Source organism: Balaenoptera ricei, chromosome 4 (genome assembly GCF_028023285.1).
Source record: "Balaenoptera ricei isolate mBalRic1 chromosome 4, mBalRic1.hap2, whole genome shotgun sequence".
NCBI classification, from domain to species: Eukaryota; Metazoa; Chordata; class Mammalia; order Artiodactyla; family Balaenopteridae; genus Balaenoptera; species Balaenoptera ricei.
Genome location: NC_082642.1, coordinates 83,362,262 through 83,377,464, shown reverse-complemented (window position 1 = coordinate 83,377,464; position 15,203 = coordinate 83,362,262). Strand labels below are relative to the sequence as shown.

Sequence of the window (15,203 nt, the reverse complement as noted above, 5' to 3'; positions counted from 1 at the left end):
ATAAAAATGGAAGCTTATGTGCAATGATAGCCCTTTACCAGAAGGCACGACAGGCTTTTAGAGCTCATTAGCATATATACAAAATACTTGTTTCATAGTTTGAAAAAAAGTATTTGCTACAAAGTATGTTTCTAAAAGATGTACAGCAATATCTCCATTTACACGTTTTTTCAGAGTCTGAAGACAACTCTTTGCTTATGTGGTTCAGGCAACATCTCCAATGGAAGGCTTATCCTCTGATCTGTCAGGACATTTTTATGTGTATGCACAGTCCAGAAGACAGATGGACGGGAAACTGGGTTCTCACAGTTACTTTCCAACAAAGTGAAACTATTATTGTTCAAAAAGAAAAGTGATATGGTGATACAACTGATGCTTTAGGAAAACTGATCTCATAATTTTATATTTTCCAAATCACTGCTCCTATTTTAAACCTTGAAGAGAGAAAGATCAACAAGCCTCTATATGCATAATTTTATAGAACGTGAGGGTCGTTAGAAGAAACATTTGCCAAATAATACTATTTATGTTTCAAAAAGTCCTCCAAGTATTTCAATTCATGGCTCACTGAGATCTCTTACTGTTTAGTGGAGATTCAATAACTCTGTATGATTCCTGTTTTTCCTGGATATTCTTAATAGACATTAAAGCTTTATTGCAAGAACTAGGCCGATGGCATTCATCCCAATCAAATCAACCTTAATTCTAACAAGGGTAGCAAATGTGTAATTGAGTTAATCAATCTAGTAGGAAAATTTGGTTTACAGGCGTTTGTACTGGCAGCTAATGCTTTGCCAAAAAATACTGAGAGTTAAGGTGTCTGGCATTAAATTTGAGGAGATTGCTGAAATACCCAGACACGTGATACCAGGTGTTATTGAACTGGCTTCCATGACTTTTTAAGAATTTTAGCCATGACTCACATTCCCCAATCCCAACCAAAAGCAAGAGAGAATATTTCCTTTCCTATGGTGAGTGATAGCGTGAACATGAACTTTTTCTTGCACTTGAACTAAATCACCCCAAAGGCAACCACCATCAGTAGTAGGGATATCAGTAACATAAAATATACCAACATAGAGAATCGTGTACATATGTATACAGTCTCACCCACATAATAACAAGCAGATCTAACCAAAGGTTTGATGTGGCATGTGTTTAGCATCAAAAGAACTGAAGGCACCTACATGTCACTGTCACTCACATGTCCTATCAAGATCTAGATACCTATTACCATACATGGCTGGCCTTGAGAGATGGGGTATAGATAAGCCATCCAAAAAGTAAAAGAAAAAAAAAAAAAAAAGGCAATAAGTGCAACTCAATTTTTTTTCCTTTAAATTACATTTTAAACAATGCCCCCCACCCAAAAATATATACTGTATATTTATATATTTATATATATAGTCTTAGACTATAAGGGTGAAAATGCTTTATAAAAGTCAAGGAGAGACCTCTGCAGCTTAAGGAGACACACACTGCTTTTTTGCTCACTTCTACCTAGCCATGACAATTACAGTCCTGCAAGCAAGAGACCTGAAGGCTTAAAGCCAGAATCACAATCAGATGCCAGGTTGCACATTAGGTAAAAAGTAGCCTCTTCCTTCTCCTTCCCTTAAGAAACCTGACTGAAAAGAGGAAGGAGGGGAGCTAGGAAGAATGCTTGGCTGGTCAAACAGTGGCGCCTGGTAGTGGGGTTAGGGGGTGGGAAGACGGAAAGAGCTCGAACCGCAACGCTCATCTCACTCCCCCTCCTCTTTGATGCGCTGTTGCTTGTTGCGACGAGCATCCATGTCAAAGTTGAAGTCATTCCACTCATCGCGGGGTGGGAAGGAGATGGTCTGGCGGAGCGTGAAGCGCACGGCGTCAATTACACGCTCGCCCCGGGTCTCACTGGAGCCCACACTGACTGTGGAGGCACCACTTGGGGTCCGCAGGAGGTGGGGAGGGGACGAGAAGTCGTGGAGCTGCCGGTGGTCCAGGATGCCTTTCCAGATGGCATGTCGGAATTGCTCAGGGATTTTTAGACTTGCCAAATCCTGTGCAATAGGGAAGCAAATCAGGAAGAATTAAGACAAGGAGACAAACTGACATTTAGTCCACACCATTCTGTCATTCCCCAATGCTCGGCTTTAACTGACCTGCATTTACTGAACTCTACATTGGAAAATAAAATTAGCTCTTTATTAATCTTTGGCGTATATGTAACCAAGCACAGATATACAGGCTTGAGGTGCCATCTCTTCTTGTAGGTAGCATTTTACTTATTCTCTATCGGTCTCAGTTTCTTCAGTGGTAAAATAGAGGTAATATTTAGATCAGAGAACACAAATCCCCAAACAAAAACATCAGGTAAAGGAAACTTCCAACTCTCAGATCTACCTCGCTCTAATCACTGGAAGAAAGATATTAATGGAATGCCATCACTTCTCAAATGAGGAGATGGGAACAAAAGATTACTAACAGATATTGAACACTTTCGACATGCCAGGGGTTGAACTACTTATTTTTTATTCATGATCTCATTTAATGCTAAGATTAGTGGTAGATATTATTCCACCTATTTTATAGACAGAAAAGCTGAAGGTCAGAGAGGTTGATAATTCTAAAGTTACACAATTAAGTGAGTGAACTGTGGATTCAGGACCGCCTCTGAGCCTAAAACTGCCCTAATGGCCAAAAGGTTTCTTGGTGTTTGGATAAATCAGGGTATCAAAATACAGAGTACGTGTCCATGTTCTGTGGTTGGGGGTAGAAGGCATTACAAAGATGGTTGATCTTAACTAACTGTGGTCGCATCTCTGTTTACCTGCACTAGCTCCTCATTAGCTTTAGTGTTGGCGTGCATTTTTTATGGAGCAGTATGGTAGGTAGAAAGAACGTTGTGCGTAGAGTCAGAAGACCTTGACAGAAGTTCTTATTCTGTCACTGACTGGCTCTAGACCTTCATTAAGTCACTTATTTTCTACTGGCCTCAGTTGCCTCATTGGTAAAATGGGATACAATTCCTTTTTAGGTCAACACATACTGTGGACTTATATGCAAATGTGGATATGAAAGTATTTTGCAAATTATAAAGCACACTATGTAAATCTTAAATCATCTGAATTATTACTATGTTATACCATGATTAACCCATCCTTGCATCTTAGAGGGGATACTTATAACAACTCCAAAATTTAACCATATTCCTTTTCCAGGGAGGTATGTGAAGTAACTGAGACTGGTGTTGAGAGACAAGCGGAAAAGGAGGTGTCTATTTCCAGTGATGAGCAGGAAGAAGCTGAAGTGAGGATGCGGAAATCAGATAGCCTCCCAATATTTCCTAATTTGGAAATGTGCAGTGTGGGTACTCCAATTTCCTATTCTAGCATACATTATAAAGAAGTTATTCCACAAATAGATAAGTGAGCATAGTTCTTTATGCTTCTGAAACTCCCAATAAGTCCAAAACTCTCTGTACACTAGGCTCCATTAATCTGCATTACTCTCTGGGTAGATTTTAACTTATACTGACAGGTGAGAAAACTGTGGCCCAGAACCTGGCCCAGGACCTAGCCAACACCAGCAGAGATAGATTTGTGGAGAGCATCAGCAGATCCTAGCAGCCAAAGGGGCATCCTGACGTACTCCCCAGTGGGGACAGTGAGACAGTTGAAGGTAAAACTTTGCAAATATAGGGAAGGGACACATTTCCTGTTCCATCATGTAAGGCTCTCAGACACAGGGCAACACACCGTCTTGTGTCAAACTGCCTTCAGTGGATGGACATCATTGTAAAGTTCTCTGAAACTTGTCGGAACGTACTCCTGAAGCTTTCTCTATAGCTTTTACTTATAATTTCTTCCATCAGGGCGCAGCAGCCAGGGGTGATTGAGGGAGTGGAGAGGGGCGGGCATAGGGGCAGCACAGCATATACTTGTCACCAGAGGGCAGAGGTGCTCTCACGCTTGCAGGGACGTCTCTAGCATCGGTGCTCAAGGGGGGGTGGGGGGCAAAAAGAGGTCCCAACTACAGAAGCGGCAGCAGAGACAGAGAGTATCTTCTTCCACCAGCCCAAAGGGCCCTCTGGAAGCTAGAAAGGAGGATAGTGAACCCCAAAGAGAGCAGCATGAAGAGCAGCCTGGGAGGAAAACCAGATTGTTGTAAACCAGAGCAAAATGAGCTCCCACCCACGTGAACAGTAGTTCAAGAAGTGCTGTAGGAAGCAAGAAAATGTCCCCTCCTATCCAGCTTGCTTCCAAGACTATCAGAGCCAGAAGGCAATGATTTTGAACCTAATTTGATTAACTGAGGTCCAGAGAAGCCAAGTGATAACCCCAAGTTCTCATTACCACTAGGAAGCATAGTTGGGACTTGAACCCATGACCAGTGATCTTTCCCAGTGATCAGGCATGGCAGGGTCCTATTCTGGTAGAATTGACCATGAATGAACATATGGTTCTAATCGAGAGGCACAGCTCAATCCTCTGTGACATCCTATTTTAAAGAAAGGCAGAAAAGGCCAATCAATAGAGTTAAAGACCGGAAGCTTACATCTCAGGGTTCTATTCCTGGTTCTGTCATCAACCCATCATGGCAAATGACCATATTGTCGTCTCTCCATGTTTTAAAGTGAGAATAACATCACCTGATTCCTGCGATCCTCCCTGGGGTCTTACACCAGTTAATGAGAACAACCAAAAAGTCCTCTGAATTCTTTAGAGATCATACATTCCTTGAAGGTGGGAATCAGATGTCACTCCCACTCTGCATATAGTATGCACACAATAGACAACTGCTGACTGATCAGAGAAGCTGAGGATCACTGATCCTGAACTTCTCCTATGTAGAGGCGGAGGCCTGGGAATCTTTCTAATATGGTTATGTGTCCCAGTAAAACTGAGGACTGGGGGTAGGACAAAAAACAGAGGGGATTCAACTACAAGGTGAATGTCACCAGAGGGAGGAATTTACGGAATAAAACTCAAGAGAAAAGTCTAACGGTTACTTACATCCATGGAGTAATGCTCAATCTGATAGATGGTGGTCAGCCCCTGGGTCGTGAAATAGTCCAGACATGATGAACAGCCCAACCTCGCTAAGAAACTGCAGAGGGAGGAGGGAAGAGGAAGGAGGAAACAGAAAAAGAAAGTTCACCCCAACTGCATTGGCAAGATAAAGGAAAACCCAACATTTTGCCCTGGGATGCCCTACATAAGAGATTAGGGGCAGATAAAATATATGTGGGGCCTTGGATTGGAGGTCTGGGGATGATTAGGGACACGAACTTTAGGTCTATCAAATTAAAATCAACTGTTTAAAGATGCCTGCAGAGCAGAGGTTTTTCAAATGGTGACTGGTGGAATTCTAGGGGTTCCATATCAGTGTCTTAGGAGCCATTGCAGGGGGTGAAAGGAAGGAGTCCAGTGCTCAGGTTTCCAGCCCTCTTGCCTCCTAGCTCTTCACTTCAAAAAGAGCATCTTTCCTTCAATTGTTTATACCTGGGGTTTCTGAGAATGGTTTATGTGGCTAAGAAAAAACTAGGCCACTATACTGTGAAGTCATCCATGCTTTTTGATTGGCGTCCTCATCAAAATACAAACCCCCTCCTTTACGGCTCTGGTCTCAGATCAGTGATGCCACCACCGTCACAGAGCCAGATGCTGGCTGATAAGCCGTGCCCTTTGCCACCTCTCTGACCCTGCTAGTACTGTTGCATCCATCACATGGGAACCAACACATATTATTCCAGCAGCCAAATGAAAAAAATCATTCTGCACATGAAGCAGGGCACTAGGCATGAGATTTGGGCACCAATGCTTGCCTCTGTTGGAAACAGAATTTTCCAGACTTCATGCCTTTCTTTCTTCTGGCTATCTGAACTCCCTTTCCTGGAATGTCCCCAGTTCCCATACGACAAAGCAAAAGAGGCCATCAGGTTCTTGAAAGTCCCTGTCATTTTTACTAACATTCAAACTTGTTTTATGGACATCCAACTCCAAAATAATGATCCCATGGTGGCTGAGAGCTATGAGGCCTAGAGAGCAGGAAAGGGAGCGAGATAGCAAGTTGAGTGCCCATTTGGGAACCCCAGCCCTGAGCACCAATTTGAAGGCCACAGCTTACTGTAAAAATGTGTTGGAGGAGGAGGGGAGTAAGTGAAGATGTGGGAAACAGGCATGAAAAATTATATGCCTATCAACTCACATGTTCACTTTTTCCCATGCTGATTGTTGTGGTTTGCTTTGATTAAACGCTGCTGATGACTCCATAGATCAGAGATAACAGTGGCTGAACGTCAACCACTGGGCTGCTTTGCTTTCTTTCCAACTGTGCTATTAACTTTGACAGTGTCCACCCTCCACCACCCAGAGATGCTTAGGACAGGCCCCCAGGGGCGCATGCTGTAGACTCACCTGACAAGGCTGCAATCTGTGGGGTACGGAGGTGGGGGGGTGCAGTGGGAGGTGGATGGCATGGAGAGAGGGGGAGGGAGGGCCTGGGTGGGGCTGAGTCCATTCATGTCTCCAGCCATTGGCATGTGGGTGCCCATCATAGGAACTGAACAGAAGCAGGAGGAACAGAGAGGGTTACTGCCATCATCACATACCAGCATCCCAGTGGTCCATCTCACCTGGCTTAATGTTACCAAGGGCCTCATCTACCAGCCTTCCTTTTCAGTCTTATCTCTCACTACACCCCTTTAAGCACCCTACATCTCCTTGAACAGAATAGTCGCCAAACTCCAAACTAATTACATACTTCTTGACCTTGGTACATTCTCTTAGGACAATCTCTTCCCACTTTGTTCTCTACTTCTAATGCTCTGTCCCAATTGCTTGCTGCTCCTGATGTTAATATAGTCTCCCTTGTATTTGTCTTCATGGGTTATATTTCTGTCTCCCTCACTAGGCTAGTCTCCTTAAGCATGGAGATTAGACCTTATACACGTCTGGGTCCCCACAGACCCGAGCACAGTGCCTGGCACAGAGCAGATGCTCAGAAAACTTAAGTGAACAAACCTGTGAATGAGAGAGGGCCCTTTGGAATATTGGTTTGGGAATGGGAGGCTTTATTGCAATATTTGTAGGGAACCAAATGCCTCATAAGGAAGGATGCAATGAAAGACCCCAGCTCTTTTTCCTGGTCCATTTCAGGATTTCATTTGGGAACACCACCAACTTGGATTGGTTTCTTACTAAACCATAAACTGTAAACATTCACCTATAGAGAAGAAAAGCTCAATACCAATAATATTTATGAAACAAATTTTGTCTTCAGGTAAAAAAAAAAAAAAAAGCAAAATAACATATCTACAAAAAGACGAATGTAATTTGCTTCTACTTCAGTGAACAGTAGTGTGCCAAAGGGTAAAGGCCTCTGCCACCAACTAGCCAGCTAAAGAGCATAGGCCTAGCATGTCTTATCGGTTTCCCCTCTGACTTTCCTGATGCCATCAGAGGAAAATTATGAAGCATAAATAAGAAAAAGTAAGTAAACTGTTACACAAATGTGAAGGATCATTACCACTGTCACTATTTTGTCATCTCAAGAAAAACCTGGGGACTCTAAGACATCACCAGAAAGAAAGCAAAAAATAAATGGTTCCTTTTCCTTTTCCTGTCAAAGCAGCAGACCTGCCAAAGGGTCAGGTTTAGAGTCTTAGGATGTATTTGTCACTAGTGAGAGAGCAGTCTGGCTCTAATGCCTTCATTGTCATACCAGGTAACCAAACCAAACCTCATATATCTCTTATCTCATTAAAATCTAAACATGTGCTATCAGAACCAGAAAGAGTCATAATCTTAGCCTCCCTTAACTTCTTTAAGAAAACCCAGTCTCTTCAAGGCAACAGTGAAATGCAAGTTTAAAGGCTTGATCAAAATAATGAACGATTTCTAGGACAAGACTGAGGCACTGTTTTATGAGGCTGATTATAGGATACATGGACAGTATTTAGGCTTTTGCATCCCTTCTGCATTTTTACCATCCTTTTTTCCTTTCAAGTTTGGGTATCCACTCTGCTAGGTTAAGTTCTAGTGGACAAGCTAATTATATTTACAGCAAAGCTATGCACCAATCATCATCCATGTCGAGGCCCGATTCTCACATTGTCTCTTATGGTTATACTTAGTTGATATGAGGAATCTGTGTGTGAATAAATAAAAGGGAGACTCCTTTCCCTATGTCAATTCTTTAATAACTGTGTATAGGATGGAAAAGATGAGTTGAGAAGCCCAAAAGTGTAGGGCCACAGACGCAAAAACTGTTAACTGTGCAGAGTGATAATTTTATGAATGGAAAACTGAGCCTTAGAGCAGAGAGGTGACTTGTCCAGAGTTATGCAGCTAACGCTGCAATAGAGTCCAGACTACCATCTATTTCTCTAGATTTTAAGTCCACCACACTATGCTACTTCCCACAAGTTGGACATATTTCCTTTTGACTATCTCAAAGAATGTAGAAGGTGGGTCCCCAACCAGGTTGGCAGGAAGTGGACTGTTCTTTTTCACAGAGATCCTTATCCCTACTAAAGGAACAGCCTTCTCGGTCTCTACCAGTGTGCTTTGTAATGAACCATACATCTTACAAGTGAGAAAAAGTTCACCGTGAGAAATTTAAGCCACTCAACTTTGATCTGTCCTGTCCACTGTGCCTCTCACGTAGCTTCAGAGCAAGGCTTCCCCCCATCCCAGAGCAAAATCTTCCCCTACACTAGTCCTATTGGTCCTCCAGCTGCAGCTAAAGGGAGATGCTCTTACTGTTGGCTCCCATGCCATCGGGAATGGTGGTGGGAGTGAGGGCGTTGCGCTGCTGAGGGTTGATAAGCTGGCTCACGGAAGGCAGCTTGTTCATGCTGTTCATTTTGTTCAGAGGTGGGGAGCTGTTACCATAGGAAGACTGAGACTGCATCGAGGTCCTGGGAACACAAACACGGGAAGGATGGTGAGCACAGGACACTGAAGAGTGGGGACTGGTCATTTCCAACAGGTCTCATATTAAAACACAGCCTTAACTGTACACTTGCAAAAATATTCCTCCAGAACAATGACAGGAACTTACTTGTGTTTCTATCTGAGAATCTCTCCTACCTTGGCAGGGATCACAAGGCTATCATCAAATCGTGTGTTTCCTACATGAATAGAGGACAAAGCTGAATATCTTCCTAAAGCATCTCCTTTGTGAGGGGAAATCATTGCATCCTCTTTTTCCCTCTATTGTTTTCTGCATCCCTTTCAATGTGAAAATCAATAAGGGAAAAGAACTGAGTGAAGACCCAAAGGCTTATGAAAGACATGGGGACGCCAAGCTAAATGGCAGCTGAGGTGTTTCACCTATAGCTTCCTAGGCCATTTGGGCATATGCAGAAAATAACCACAAAGCCAGTCAAACAGGGCATCTGGTAGCACAACCTGCCATCATGCAGAGGACTCAACACGGAAACATGCTTTCTCAGCTTAGCTGTTCATGGGCCATGGGGGAACCCATCGGAATGTCAACAGCCTCTCCACACAAGGGGAACCTGGGAGTCCAAACAACTATTCTGTTAAGTTTCCACAAGTCTCTTGAGAGACAAAGAAAAAACAAAACAAAACAGTTTTCCATTCGGCGTTACTTCAATTTGGAAATTTACTAGAATTGGTTTGTCATATTATGTATTATGTTATATACGACATTCTCTATTCAACTGCCATTGCTGACTTTTCTCTTGAATATAGAACTAGTGATATCTACTAGAATCGGGGAAGGATATAGAGTCAGAAAAACAACGTTTAAGTCTCCCTCCAGCATATGTTAGAAAGCTATAGGTTCCTGTGCAAGCCAGTAAATATCCCTCATCAGAAAATGAAAATATATAAAAACTAAAAATATATACACTTACTGCATGAGTTAGATGCTAGAGGTGGGAAAACTAATAAGAAATGGTCACATCTCGGAGAAGCTCATAGAGTAGTGGATACATGGGGATAACAATCCAACCTACCTTGTAGGGCTATGGTGAGAACCAAAAAAGATAAGGTGAGGAAGAACTGTATACACCGTCAGGCATTTACAGTGAGTCATTATTGTGACCAGAGAATGAAGATTGGGCTGAGCATGTAAAAGGGGAAAACCTCCCTGTTTACACTCCTCAAATATAATGTATTATTTTGTTCCTATTTGTCTCCTTCCTGCTGCAGCCATATTGTTATTAGAGAAGAGAGGAAAAATGTTTCTTTGAGTTTTATTTGCTTGTATGTGTGTATGTGTATCAGATTTAGAAGGCTCTGTAAATGAATACAAGTTCCAAACAAACACGGTATAATAATGTTTGAAAAAATAACAAGTGGCTCTAACACCTGAGTGCTACAGTTGTGCTAGGCTTGGACTTCAAAGCTGCCGCTCTGCATTCTCCGTAATTACACAAAACAGGGGAGGCTCCATTCCATATCACTGAAGAGCCACAGCTAGAGGAATTCAAACAATATGCTATATTTGCATAAATGAACATGACAATGTGCAATTGACAATTCAGCTGCATTTTAGAATCACTGTCTTAAAGTAGGAGGGTATTGATTTCTCACTTTAGCCCTTCTCAAGAAGACAGGTTTAGATCCATGTTGTATAAATGGGTGTTTATATAATAAACTCTCCCAACTGTTAGATTCTTCAGGTTACCAAGTTCTCCTTTATCCATTTTCCAAATGAGTCTCACATCCCTGTGGAGGAGGACATGGGATGGCAGGGTAGGGATGGGCAGAAATGATTATGCCTGTTGTACAGATGGGTAAATATAAGACTCTAAGAAAAAATGTGCCCAAGTCACACATTGCTAAATGATGGGCTGAGAGGTCTCTTGGCTCCTATTCCAAGAGTTTTTCCTTTCATTCTGTGACATCTTCCCAGAAGTAAGACAGTGGAGTGCAATAGGTTACATCAAGAAGTGGCTGAAGTCGTGAGAGGAAATAGGTACAGGGAGCAAGGGATATAGTAAAGGGAGACCCAGCTATCCTCAAACCCACTCCATCCCTGTGTAGAAGCCTTGAATAAGAGTCAGCACATTTGAATACACTTAGGAACATCTGTAAGTCCATATCAAAGTGCAGGAACATTCAGGGCAAGGTGACCAAGAGAAGCTTTGCCAGGTGCTTCTTTCTCTATCTTTGCCCACCACAAAGTAACAAAGATGCCAGGTTGCCCAGACTCCAGAGGCAGGTTGGTCCTCTGTGACCTAAATAAATGTCTATATATCTCTCCCATCCTCCCAAATCAGTCAAATGTACAGCAAGAGCTAATGGAAGCATTGCTTGAATCATTAATGCCCACCACTAGGAAAGTAAAAATGTATTTAAGAGCTATGAATTTTCCCTGGACCCTCAATTATAGTGAATGCCTTCTTCCAAATCCTGTTACAATTCCTTTCTCCTGTTTTTTGTGGTCTTTATTTTTGACCATTTTATTAGTTCATTTATTTTAAGCCACTTAAATTATTGTTGAGGAAGGTAGGTCACAAACCATAGACAAACAAAGAAGGAACATAAATTTTGGAGCCAATCGAAATATCAGAGTTCACATTCTCGATCTGACACAAATCAATTAAGTGACTTTGGGTATTATACAGGTCTCTGGAGTCTCATTTACTTAATCTGTAGAACAGGCATTACACTCACTCCAGAAGACTTGTTATGAAGATGAAAGGAGATTATGTAAGTGCCCTGGACATTGTCCTACAATTTGTCCTAGAATTCCACCAAAGGATTCCTTCTTTGGCCTTAAATCTTCCATTGCTAGTGAAAAAGCAACTCTCTAGTGGAATTTGGCAATACATCAGGGTGAATCTATTTTACCAAACCACTTTTGCATGGCGGGATCCCAGAGGGGAAAGGGATATTGGGGGTAGAGCAAAACACCGTGGATATGGGGCAGGTCAGAAAAAGGGAAGACATGAACATGAGAAAAGGAATTGTTCCTCCTCGAAATTTTGCCCAGTACCTCCCCACAGGTAACTTTTCTCTCTAGCTGAGGAATCTTGCTTCTAAAGACAAAAGGCAGCATTTATTCTCCAGCTAGATCAACTGTAATTATAAAATATATGCATTTATATAAACATCACTATAAACACATTAAAAACTTCCATAAAAATAGGGTGAAGGGAAAAAAAAACCTCCGGAAGAAAAAACCAACATTAAAAAATTAAACATACTCACTAACACTTTAAGGAATTCGTGAATTCCTTAAAAGGGATTAGAAAGTTTTTAGATTAATTGAAAACGGTGCCAATGTAACAGGATCATCTGATTTTACTATTATACTTCTATCTAAAACATAAACATGTTTATTCTCAAGTATTTTTCTTGTTTTTCTTAAGTATTTTTCTAAGTGACTATATTAATTTTATTTAGAACGGTTGTTTTTGAAGTTTTTAAAAATTGTTATTCAAAGATCAGAACGTATTGTAATTTTTTTTTTAAAACCTATGCACAACAGGTTCTACTACAGATTTCTGGATATTTCCTAACACCAGTGTCACGGAAGCCAATTTATTTAATAAACTGGAATTTGATTTAAATTTCTTCTAGTGAACTTGGCAACTGAAGATATAACTCAAGGTTTATTCAGAGATGTGAACAAATGATGCTATAGTGCCTAGCTCTTTATGATGAAATTAAACATGCACACGGCTAAAATAAATTTTCAAGTTAACATGGGCACTGAAATTTATTTTTAGGACTGATGGCCTTGATACAGAGTATCTTAAATAAAAGCACCAACTATGACAATAGTGTAGACAGAACCAAAGTGACCTATTCTTCTTGTTCTTTAGACTTACACATGGTACTTCAAGCACTTAAATGAAAATATTCTAGCATTTAAGGAATTTAAAAAAGCAAAAGAGACAGAAAAGAAAAACTGCGAGATAAACCAAGATGCAAAAGTTTATTGAAAATTAAAATCATACATCCATAAAGCAACAGCCTCAATAACAAGAAATCATTGCTGTGGTGACAAAGAATAAAGAGCTGGTGACCTGGTGTGGGGAGCAGATTTTTTTAGTCTTTATACTATTATTTTAAAATATGATTTAAAATGGAAATAGATTCTCTAAAGTCTTTGAACCAAAAAAGAAAAATTATCTATTCTTCCTGTCTTTAATTTTTAGGCCAGGAGTGTTGATTTAAAAATGTGTCTGCTTGGACATCACTTAAATAAAGCATAAGTGTCCTGGACAAGGCAACGTGAACAGTGTCAGTGATATGGCTGATTTTACGGAGCTCCAATCAAAGGAGTTAATTATAGATTTGGTGAGAGGACTTTGAATTCCATTGTGGACATGGAAGAATGATATATGACTGCCTGAAAGAATATTACTGGGGTAGTTTTACCCTCCTCTTAAAATGACAAAAGAGGTTTACCTGCCTTGGGGTCCAAACACAAATTTTGGAGGGTTTCCAAAAGCAAGGAAGACTATCACATCAGATGCTGACATGGGGTGGCAGTGGCAGGTCCTGACACAGAATTAATGAACTTTCTACTACATATGAGGGGAGGATACTGATAATGCAAGTTCTCAAAAAGAAGAAAAAATCATTCCCCGCAGTGGCTACTCAGGGTAGTTATTACCTCTCTGCCCAGCAGTACATTTGACACCTTAGCTTGTTACTATTTGCAGTATCATTGCATGACCAGCATTAAAAGGGCCTGAGTCTCTCAGTCACCTACAGTTTACTTCTGCCCAGACAATAACAACTTTTTTTTCTCCTTTGCTTAAAAAGACATCTTAAGTTTGAGACCTGCTCAAAAGCTTCTTCATGAGTTTTAGAAACACAACAGAAGGTAACAGAAAAGGGTTCCAATAAACATCGTAATGCCCCTCTTCCCAACCTGAGCTCCTCCCTCCCAAGAAACAACACAAAAGCTCACAGACAGACACAGGGGTTCCTGATGGACCAATGCTAGATCTAAGGATACAGAATCTGCAGAAAATGTCCTTTCTTGTACAGTTTTGAGTCCCTTCAAAGATTTTCTTACTAGTGGCTGTGTGCCTTTGAGCAGTTGGGTCTCTGAGCCAAAGTGTCTTCAAGTCCTGGCTACGAGGGCTTGATACACACACACACACACACACACACACACACACACACACGGAAACACAACAAACACATAACGCTCAAAATACAGAGATGGGGCTCTATGGGTACACTGATCGGTTTGGGGGGCTGGAATGTCTAAAGAAGACGTCAGATTGCCTCGGGCTTTCTCTCCGGGGCTCCACAAGCTCATTCCTGAAGCAGGCTGAAAGGAGACTGCAGAGAGGAACCAGAGAAAAGAAAAGATGAAGGCTTAGGACTTCATATATTCACATCAACTGAATACAGAAACACATCCTTCTACCTTCATGATCATAGTATAGTCAGAACAGAATGCCACACGGCTATTTTTGTTCCTTCCTCTTTACCTTCCTTTAAGATTACTCAGAGATGACTTCCCAAGATTTTTATGAAGAAGAAATGAGAGAAGGCAATGGTAACTATCTAGAACTATTAGAATCACCTGTGGAACTTTAAAAAAATGCATTTTCCCGGATCCTTTCTGAGACCAGGCTGGGACCCAGGCATACACATACTTTTAAGAAGTTCCACAAGTTACTCAGTTGAGGACTATTGAGACAAGGTAGGTCAAGATGCTTAGTATGGTGCTTGGCATACTGGACTCAATTAATTGCAAAAAGGAATGCAGAGTCAAGAAGTAACTTCAATCTTTTGTAAAATGTCATCTGCCCAATTATGTTACCTCATTACTGTTCCTGTCTAGCCTAACTCTGAAGTATGAAGAAATATGATCTTATCAGTCTGGGGGCTGTGTCATCATGCCTTTGTAAAGAACTACTAATGAGCATTTTGCATGTGCCCAGATTGTGATGGATAAATATCCTAATCCTTTCAGTCACAAACTTGGCCTAGAAATGCACATATCAAACTCACCAAAACAACTTTTGCATAATGAAGAAATCAATTATGACACAAGGATGCCAGGAACAAATCCTCTTATTTTCCTAAGGGTTGTGCAACCCTATGAACTGTTTGGGAATTACTGCCCAGATGGCTTTTGAATCACATTTGGTTACTCCTTGCAAAGGAACAAAGCAATTTTCACTTGGTCAGTGCTGAGATTTAGTAAGCCATCTCACCAGCAAGAATTGAGATCATCTTAAAGAAGATGCCAGAATACAAATTAGTAGGGAA

General features: G+C 41.2%; 1 protein-coding gene across 3 annotated transcripts in view; it reads right to left on the bottom strand.

Moving 5' to 3' along the window:
- Nucleotides 1-1,658: 1,658 nt before the first annotated feature.
- TP63 (tumor protein p63) overlaps nt 1,659-15,203 on the bottom strand; it is a 220,496-nt gene continuing 206,951 nt past the window's right edge. For 2 of the 3 annotated variants that reach the window (XM_059922077.1, XM_059922078.1), the window contains exons 11-14: nt 8,745-8,902; nt 6,399-6,543; nt 4,995-5,088; nt 1,659-2,039 (exon numbers count right to left, since the gene is read on the bottom strand). In XM_059922077.1, the coding sequence (XP_059778060.1) occupies nt 1,743-2,039; nt 4,995-5,088; nt 6,399-6,543; nt 8,745-8,902 (694 nt within the window). In that variant the 3' untranslated portion in view covers nt 1,659-1,742. Of the gene's footprint in view, nt 2,040-4,994; nt 5,089-6,398; nt 6,544-8,744; nt 8,903-12,945; nt 14,265-15,203 lie in introns of those variants that run through there. The other variant, XM_059922076.1, reaches the window with a different exon arrangement.